The sequence below is a fragment of the Cavia porcellus genome, unplaced genomic scaffold, assembly GCF_034190915.1.
Source record: "Cavia porcellus strain 051 isolate PalLab524CR breed Dunkin Hartley unplaced genomic scaffold, mCavPor4.1 scaffold_7, whole genome shotgun sequence".
Classification (NCBI taxonomy): Eukaryota; Metazoa; Chordata; class Mammalia; order Rodentia; family Caviidae; genus Cavia; species Cavia porcellus.
In genome coordinates this window covers 77,683,152-77,692,699 of record NW_026947490.1, presented here as the reverse complement: position 1 = coordinate 77,692,699, position 9,548 = coordinate 77,683,152, and the positions used below count along the sequence as shown (strand labels likewise).

The 9,548-nt window shown below is 40.2% G+C and overlaps 1 protein-coding gene across 10 annotated transcripts in view; it reads right to left on the bottom strand.

Moving 5' to 3' along the window:
- Positions 1-230: 230 nt before the first annotated feature.
- Positions 231-9,548, bottom strand: part of Hs3st5 (heparan sulfate-glucosamine 3-sulfotransferase 5) — a 282,160-nt gene continuing 272,842 nt past the window's right edge. For all 10 annotated transcript variants that reach the window (XM_063253876.1, XM_063253881.1, XM_063253878.1 and 7 more), the window contains 2 exons: positions 6,495-6,633; positions 231-2,791 (listed from right to left, as the gene is read on the bottom strand). In XM_063253876.1, the coding sequence (XP_063109946.1) occupies positions 1,858-2,791; positions 6,495-6,601 (1,041 nt within the window). In that variant the 5' untranslated portion in view covers positions 6,602-6,633 and the 3' untranslated portion in view covers positions 231-1,857. The remainder of the gene's footprint in view (positions 2,792-6,494; positions 6,634-9,548) is intronic.

Sequence of the window (9,548 nt, the reverse complement as noted above, 5' to 3'; positions counted from 1 at the left end):
ATATAAAACCAGGCTCCTTTTGTTTGACTTCGTTGTTGGTGGGGGAGGAGAGGTGATGGACACACAGATCTAAGGCTCTACCTGGAGAGCCAGCACACAGTGAATGAGGAGCCACCTGCCAGCACAGATCGGTGTCATTCTTGTATCATGCTGGGACAACAGCATTATTGATAATTCAGAAGAAGAGATGTGTGCTAGGGCCGTGGCTTGAGAAGCAATATGTATCAACATTGGTGGAGAAAGGATTATTTATTTAGAAAAGTTCACCATCAAATGATCAGACAGGATCAATAAGTCAGAGAAAACCAACACATTGCAGGAAAGGACAATCCACTGTAATTTGTGGATTTCTCTAGGCATCTTACTAGGATGCTGAACAAAACCCTCACAAATATCTTCCATTGGATAACTCAGTATGGTTGTGAAAAGTCCACGTTTTTGTTGCTTTTATACCTCTTTCTGTATTTTTTGAATTATATTTAAGCATAATATAGTGTATCTGATATTGGAAAGGCACCTAATTTAGCATTAACTCATTTAGTGAAAAGGTGAGCCATATATTTATGTTAGTAATGGCAACATGTAATAGCAATATGTAACTTGATCATTTCTGATCAAGATTGATATATTTTAGTCACTTCTGAAGCATCAGCAGCTTTCAGCACAGAGGCCACACAAGTTTTCTAATCTTATTTGTTTAATTTCTCTGCTGTCTGCCTGTGGTTAGAGGTGCGGGTGAAATTGTGATTCTTCTCTGTTTTGATTCTTTTAACGTTTTCCTGGCTCTCTGTCGTATAACAGCAACTGCAAGAAAATTAATTTGAACAAAGTTGTAGAAGAACAGCACTACAATTCTTTGGGGGTGGCTATTATTACTTGATTTCCAGATGGTTTAGGTTTTAAAAAAATATACTCAACCTCACTTCATAAATACATTTCACAAGAGTATGGAAATCCAACCAAGAAACGAATCTCTTCAGGTGCCCTCACATAAAGACCTTCCACCTGAAAAGCCAGCAGGGGTGCATAAAAAAAAAATGAGTATTTTTTAAAGTTGCACGTAGAGTAATTTTAATCCATTTTGCTTTTAAATACCACAATAATTTTAATTTTCACAATAAATTAAATAGTCGTATTCAGTTTACAAAATAGAATTACTTAGTGTGAAACCAGTATTTACAATATACACTATGTACACCGCATTTCTCTTTGTTGACATACAACACAGAAGTAAAAGGACGTGACTTTCCAATATGTAACTGACATGCTCTGGGTGACATCATGGTCCAAGTGAGAAAACAACAGTGCAAAATCACTAGGGGACTTTTGGAACAATGTGAATTCTACGAGCTAGGACATTCTTTTAAATAATAAGAAAATAGCATTTTTTGTTTTCCCGGCATCAATTCAGGATCTGAATTACAAAGCCAGGTCTCAGAAAAAAAAAATGCGTCATTGAATCCTCTACTTCCTGAAGCTTCACAGCCATTGGTACATTTTCACACATTCATCTTTTGGCTTAAATCTATGAAAACGGCGGGTGACAAGTTCTGAATCAAAGGAAGACTAACTCTTTGAGGACAGCTGAAGTCACCTTCACTCTATACCACGACCTCTTCTCTTTTTGTAAGTAGTGTAGGAGATGCAGCTATGCAGAAAGCAATTTTGTTTTTGTTTTGCGCTTTGTAATTTTTCAGTAGAAACAGGACGGATCTTATATTTGGTCACACACTGCGTATGTACAAGTATACATGGAAAAAGGACTTGGGTAGCTGTGTCTAGGAAAGTGTATATCTAATCTAGAAGGGACACCGTGTATCTGCAGACACAACACATAGTGTTGTACGACGTATTATTTTAGGGCCAGTTCAATGTCCTCCCTGTAATCTGGTAAAATTTTTGATTAAAGGGGTGGAAGAATTTGCGCAATTTGGTAACGACAGAGGGGTCCACCTCTGGATGAATGCGTCCCTTGCTGCCCGCCAGGCACTTATTAAAGATAATGTTAAATCGCAAGCAGTAAAACCCTCTGGTAGCATTGAAATATAAATTGTACTGACTTATTCTTGGAGGGAGATTTAGGAACTTCTCGACAAGCTGAAGTTCAGGCAGAGGCTCTGTGATGAGACGATCTCCATCCACGATGTGAAACTGCTCGATGGGAAAGTATTTCAACCACCTCTCCAGATGTTTTGTGTAGATGCTGGTTCTCACGGCTTTGTATTTTGTGTTCACTTCACAGGTATTAGGGTCTATGGCTAGCTTCTCAAACTTGTAGTAGGTTTTGTTTTTCCTCTCCTTCCCTTCTAGCACCTGAGTATAATCGGAAATAGCTCTTGTGGTTGGCTCCCTGACAATGATCAACAATTTGATGGACGAGTTCATTTTGTAAATCCTTTCCGGAACCTCCTCGGTGATAAAATAGGCTGGGCTCTTTTCAATGGTGATTTGCTGTGGGTATGAAAAGGGCATCTTTTTCCTGTACCACTCAATGCCCTTGGCATAATTCTCATCATTGTCAAAGAAGTGGATTTCTTGAGAGGCTTTGACCACCGCCGGGTGGAGGTTCAGCATTTCTAGAAGGGCCCTCGTGCCTCCTTTCCTCACCCCGATGATGATGGCCTTGGGGAGCTGCTGGACTAGGTCATGGAGGCGAACCTGCTCCTTGGAAGTATTGCCCTTTCGAAACTCATGAAGTAGGCCACGCTTAAACTGCAGGGCACGAAGTGGGAATTCGGCCTGATTGCTGGTTCCACCAAATCGGCCTTCAATGGGGCAGATAGGTTGTAGCCTGAAAGCAACAGAGAGATATTGTAAGAAGATCATTATAACAACTTCTTGTTTTTCTGGTTTCTTAGTCAGATGAATACTTCCAATGCATAAATAAAACTACTGGTTCCCAGCTTGCTGTAATCCATAATGAACATATGTTTGGGAAATTTTATTTTAAGCAACCCTGCATTACATGGAGCCCACATAATTGGTGGGATTTTTTTATTAGTGCTCCTTAAAACCTTTATTCACCAACCATTTAATTGACTACAGTATGTACTTATGCTCACAGTACAGGACAGACAAGTGACATCAGGCTCACTAACAGCTCTTTAACAGCTCACCAGTTAAAATCATTTGGAAAATATGAAAGGCAGAAGATTATAATCTTTTTTTTTTTTGAGATTGTAATCTTTAGTAAGAGGCTGACGGGTAAAGAAGAGGCCGTTTGGTTGGGTTTCACATCATATTGTTTTCTTGAAGCACAGTGACACTCTACATCATCCCTAAAAATCTCTAAGATATAACCTGAAAAGAATTCCCAATCTCTCCTTTTGCCCATCTGCATTATCAGCCCACAAAACTCCAACCCTGGAACTTTCATTCTATGAGAAGTTTTGCCTGTAGCTTTTGTTTTCCCTCCTTGTCTAAGGAGGTCAGGGTTCCGTTTTCATTCTGAACATAGGAACAAACCCAGTAACCACCAACAAGTACCATCATGTCACTGCTGCTTCTGCAGCTAGAAATCAACAAGTCCTTGATGGACCAGAAACCTCAGATTTTCACTGCCAAGTGCATTTAAACCAAGGACTAGAATTCATGAAAAGGCAATGCAGGCAACAGAGCCAGCAAATACGATTTTCACCTCAACATTACCCCATGTGATGGACAATCAGCTGTATTTTCTGAAAGAGAAGGTTATATTAATGGTCACAATGATATTAGGTGAGAGCAGTGATATAATTTGATGTGACCAATGTGTATGGTTAAAAATTGTGTTTCCTTTTACATTTAGTGTGAAATGAGCTGATATTCATTACAATTTCCCTAAATTGATCTGGCAAGGTATTTTAATTTTCTTTGCAAAGGAGGGCTAATACTAATCTAAATGGCTATTAAACCAGTTTCAACAACTGAAAGCTTCTAGTTTTCCTAGTAATTTGAAGTCTATTTTTATCTTTCTGTAGTGATGAGATTATTGCTTGCTTTTCCAAAGAGAATCTACTGTATCTCGAAGCTATGCTAAGCTTATTTTGTAGAAGGAATTTGCTTGGGCAAATGATGTTGTTCTGTTCTCTGTTTAAGTAGCTATCAAGGTACTTAAAGAAAAATAAACATAGCTTACTTTTTCTAGTATTTGTTTTTCAAGATTTTTGAAATAATTTATTCTTGTTGTGGAAAGTATGAAAAATGAAAAACTATTAGTCACACAGGGTTTACCACAGTTAATATTTTTGAGAAACATGAATTTTATTTTTGTAAGTTTGTTAATGATATTAATATGCTAGGGCTCCAAAGGGAAGCCATAAAATTTATCAGCACAGGGGTTGGGGATTTAGCTCAACGGCATAAGTGCCTGCCTTGCAAGCAGGCAGTCCTGAGTTCGATCCCCGGTACTGATAAAAAGGAAAAAGACAAAAAAATTATCAGCACATATGCAAATACTTTTTATTGTTCAAATGTTTTATTTTATCACAATAATTGACACATATTGATGAAACAATATAATATATATTCCTTGGTGACCTTTTCATAATACTCAAACATATTTTTAACTGTGAAATCGATTAGTATACTATAATGTCATCTTTCAGCTCTTCCTGGGTTCTGGCTGAGAATCAAGCTCTATTTGTTAAGGCACCCACTGATGGAGTTATAGCCTCTGTGTCTAGAATGATGCTCGTATTGTGCCTGGGAGAACAAAGGAAATACTCCTGCAAGCTTTTTTCTGAAGAATTTGATTCTTTCAAGGAAGCCTGGCTAAAAGAGGCTCTGTAGACATGTCTGCCAGCACTGAGCAGGGATGGAATTTCCTCATCTCTAGAAAGGATCAGTTTCCTTCCTCACTTCTTTCTGCTTCCTTCCCTGGCAGATGGCACCTCCCAACACAATTGCTTTTTGGACTCCCCCGCTCAACAGAATGTGTTCCCTACATGCTGGAGACCAGATTTTGATCATGAATTCCGAACTGAAAATCTTGCAGTAAAATTGGAAGGGACAATGGAAGTAATCTCAGCCTTCTTCCCAACTATCAGGATTTTCAGCTGGTAAAGGATAAGTCTAATGACACAGATGTCACTTTCAGATAGATTCATATCTGTCGAAACTCTCAAGTGAGGGGCACATATGATTCCTTCCATAAAAAAAGTTATCCCACTGCAAATTAGAGAATATATTAATAAGGAAAAAAATCATCAACTAAATGATGACTAATGGCTGTTAGATCACTTAGTTAAAGAGCAAGAGATTGGAAGTTAATTAAAAATATCAGGAATAACTGATATGACATTCTACTATGGTCAGAAGACAATGGAACCACTGTAAGGTGTTTTTTTTTTTTTTTTTTAATCAGTGCTGTTTTAGGAAACAGGTTGATGTAGTGACTTCAAGTGATAGCTTTCCATATACTTCTTCCATGGGAGGTAACAACTACAGAGGTTTACTGAAGAATTTTGCATTGAAAAATATCAAAGGAATTCGTTTTACCAGTCAGAATTGACACTGGCTGAAGGAAAGTAAATACAAGAACTATATATTATTTTTGAATATCTGAATAATAAGGTACAACAGATGAGCTTGAGTTTTGTAAAAAAAAAATCTGAAGGCACATATTTTCACTTTAACGGATAGTTGTGTTTTCACAGACAGTGGGAATTGAGCTCAAAGAAGGCACGTGTCAGTCTTTGCAGTACAAGAATGAATTTTAAAGAGAAAGAAAGAAGCTTCACATTTCTGAAATTAACTCCTCTGTTCCTGCCAATCAAACTGAATGTAGAACAGCCCTCAGGCACTTAATGGACAGTCAGCTGATATTGCTGTGACGTCCGCAGGTCTAGTGCCTCTCAACTGTTTGCATATTTAGAATAAAACCTGGCTCTGTAATTTCCCCTCCACGGATTTTTTGCTGCCTTCTGGGCAATTACTCTGAGCGACAGCCTCCTTGTGTGATGTGTTCAGCTCCTGAAACCAGAGCTAATTAACATAGTTAAAAATCCGTGCCTGAAGCCATCTTTCCAGGGCAAGGGATTGCAAACTTGATGAGCTCCATTATGGAACATACATAATTTTAACACTCCCGAGAGCACATTCTCTGTCCACTCATAAATTCCCCAATGAAGAGGAGACACAGTTATATGAACACTGTTTCGCCATATCAGAGGTCCACACCAGCTGCACAAGGATTGTACTGTGTTCTAGTAAACATTTTACTTATCTGTTTATTATTTTTATTCTACATAGCTCTATTTCTTCTCAGAAAACAAGGGTAAACTACACAGAATACAAATGAATCTTGAAGGAGCACCGTAGTTTGAGCAACTTGGGTTTCTTTTGTTTAAAGTCTCTACAAATCAAAATCAAAATCTCTATAAGTCAGCAAAGCATGGTTTTTGGGGGAATTTTGAGAGAAGAAAACAAATACACAGACTTAAACGGACGCCTAAGAAAGTTTCAGTTGAGAGCCATGAAATCCTAGAGGCATGAGCGTGTATTTAACCACTCACCTATCCAAGCTCCCAACTCTGGCAACTAGATACAGCAGACTTCCAACAGCAAGGCTTCCCAGCACCAGCAGCTTCTGTCTCAGCCACACCTGCTGTTTGAATAGCATGGCCCTCCATCAACCTTCAGGATGGCTGCAGCCTGAGACAGGGAGAGAAGGTACTTGTCAGCAGGCATCCTGACTGGCTGTGGTGATGGTCACAAATCCAACCAGAGGTGGAAAGACAGGCGATTAAGGGACATTGCATAAAAAACAGACCCCATATCAACCTTGGCAATTTGGGTAAACAGGTATTTAGCAAAACTTACCTTTTTTTTTTTCGTGGTCAGTGCTACAAGACCAACTATTAATTCTAGGAGGAAGATATTTTTAGAATAACAAGGTGAATTTGGCAATCCCAGTTGAGTACAGTTCATTCTGGAAATAACGATGATGCATTTTGCTTGCATGGTTTTGTTTTGTTTGCTTGTGAATCAGGAAAAGGGTGCGATCAAAAGTGACTGCTGACTGAGCTCATCAGTGTCACCATGGGTCCCCCACGCTGGAGGACACTGACTCTGCGGCTCTTGATGTTTCTGTTCACTTTTCCTGTCCAGTCCTGGATTCTGAAAACGCACTCTGACTAGATGCTCAGTAAATGTAACAGGTCTCTCTCTTACATTCCAGTAGATGATTTATTCTTTTGTACCTGAAATAATGCTTGCTGAGGAATGCGAGACTTTCCCAGGGCTTTTATTAAATTTTAGGGAAGAAGTAGAAACTCCCAATTCAAACTTTCTTATTAAAAATAAATCTAATCCCCCTTTGAAGATAAGATTGTTCATTTCTTATTGAAACTCAAAATACTAATTCAAGAAAAAGAAAGGTAAGTGATGGTTAGAAGTTGTTTTGTTGCAGCAGAATGTCCATATTTGTTATGGGAGGATTTTCTCTGTGCAAAAGGGGTGAACCAGGATTGACTGACTGATACATTTTTTTCATTCATCAAGAAATATTAGAGGATATACATGAGAGAATTAAAAGAAAACTATTGTAAGAGTTGTAGTCCTTGGAAAATTAACCACATGACGGCGGGATTATGAAACAACTTGAGAACACAACTCAATTCACGTTGCAGAAACAAAATTAAGTAAAAAGTCAGAGCATAGGGATTCTATCAGAGTTTTGTTTTTGTTTTTGTTCTTTAGGGATGCAGTATGCAGATTAGTGAAGAGACCATAGCAGAGCATCCCAGGAACAACAGTTACCTGACAGATAGTTGACAAATACTTAGGGAATATGCCTGGGTACTAGATTCTGGTTTTGTACTGGGTGCTACAAGCAGTAGTGGTCAAGTGATGAGACACAGTTCTTGCACTGTAGGAATCCGCAGTCTAATGGAAGCTCTGGACTTATGTATGACAATACAATTCATCAGATACAGATGAACTGTAATAACATAAACCAGTTCTTACAAACTGTACTGAATGGGACAAAGGGAAATCGTAGGATCTAACAGAAAGAGTAACTGGGGGAGTCTACATCGTAACTCCCTGAAGGACCCAAGACACCTGAGCCAGTACTTGGAGAACAGCTGGAAGCAAGAGACCAACAAACTGGAGTGTGGGCAGAGGAACCACCCAGCATAAAGGGGATGGAGGGAGAAAACACCTGACCTCTTTGAGAAGTGAAGGAGGGCAGGGCGGCTGGACACAGGAATAGAGCAGGAGGGGGAAAAGGTTGCAGGCAAAAGCGAGAAGGAACGCTAGGAATGATCTTTGCAGGGGTCTTTGTGGGCTTGCGCTCTGACTTAGCAGGGCTCACCTTATGCTCAGTAAAATGGGAAGATGAACCAGAAGGAAAATGAGATTCACTGAAGTCTACTATGTGGTAAGCTCATTGTCCAGGTGGTGTCCCAGCACCTAGTGAAAGGGAGGGAGTTACTTCCATCCCATAGACAGGTGAGGCGAAGTCATGACGTTTTCTTCTTTGTGCTGGTCACACATTGGGCGGGTAACAAGAAGGCCATGACAGTGACCCGTGTAGAGTGGTTCAGAACATCACTGCATCAATCTCCTTTGCACTGATGTCAAAGCCTTCGGTTACAGCCACGTGCGTTTAGCCCAGGGCTCAGAGCTCTGTTGAAATGCAAGTCCTGGAGCAAGATGCATAACCAAGTGGCAGAAAAAGAAGGACCGAGTTCCCCAATTAAACACCCTCTTAGTAGCCACGTCCCTGAGCTTAGAGTCTCTGGGATTTCCTTTCTTAGCCATAAGACAGGACAAGCTCTGACCACCCTGCTCTATGGTGCGGGGGTGAGAAGGAAGTGAGGGCTCTATATGTAATATCACACTAAAGTTCATATCCTTCACAGATTAGTGTGGAGGAATTTGACGTGCACTCCAGAGGAGTGGTGTGACAGGACAAAGCTATCCTGTGGCTGATTCTGGGAGTGAAGACAAATGTGAGGTCAGAACATGCTTCAGTGGGACAGAGGTCACCAGCTTACACAAGGGATGCGGTACAGAAATATTGGAAAGCTATCTAAAAAGGAGTCCCTATACTCTTCTGCATCCCACAATGCATTACCCACTTTAACCAGATCATTGGTCCATCTGTCTCCTAAAGTTGGAGTGTGGGGCATGTGAGTATGCGGCAGTTCCTCTGGGGGTCTTCTGTAGCTGATGCTTCAGTCCAGTCTTCCTCCACCTCCACTGGACTCTGGTTGTCATAGAACTGTAGTCAGGTGTTTCATTGTTCATGAACGTTTGCTGTCTGTGTGCATCCCCACTACCTCCAAGCCTTGGGCTAAACCTGATGGCTAAGTCAGAAGTGCTAGAAAGGTAACTGGAGGACACTGGGCCCAGAATCAGTGCACTTTGCCACACAGTGCTTCTCCACGGCAAGCTTGCACAGCCTTCAGGAAATACCCACCCACTGTCAATCTCAGAGGTTCTAACTCAATCAGTTCTGCATTCATCTTACATTTATAGTATCAGCAGAAAGCCACAACATTTAGTACTGTTTTCTACCATCTTTTTTCTCTTCAGTCACCAATGCCAGTAAACCATTTTTC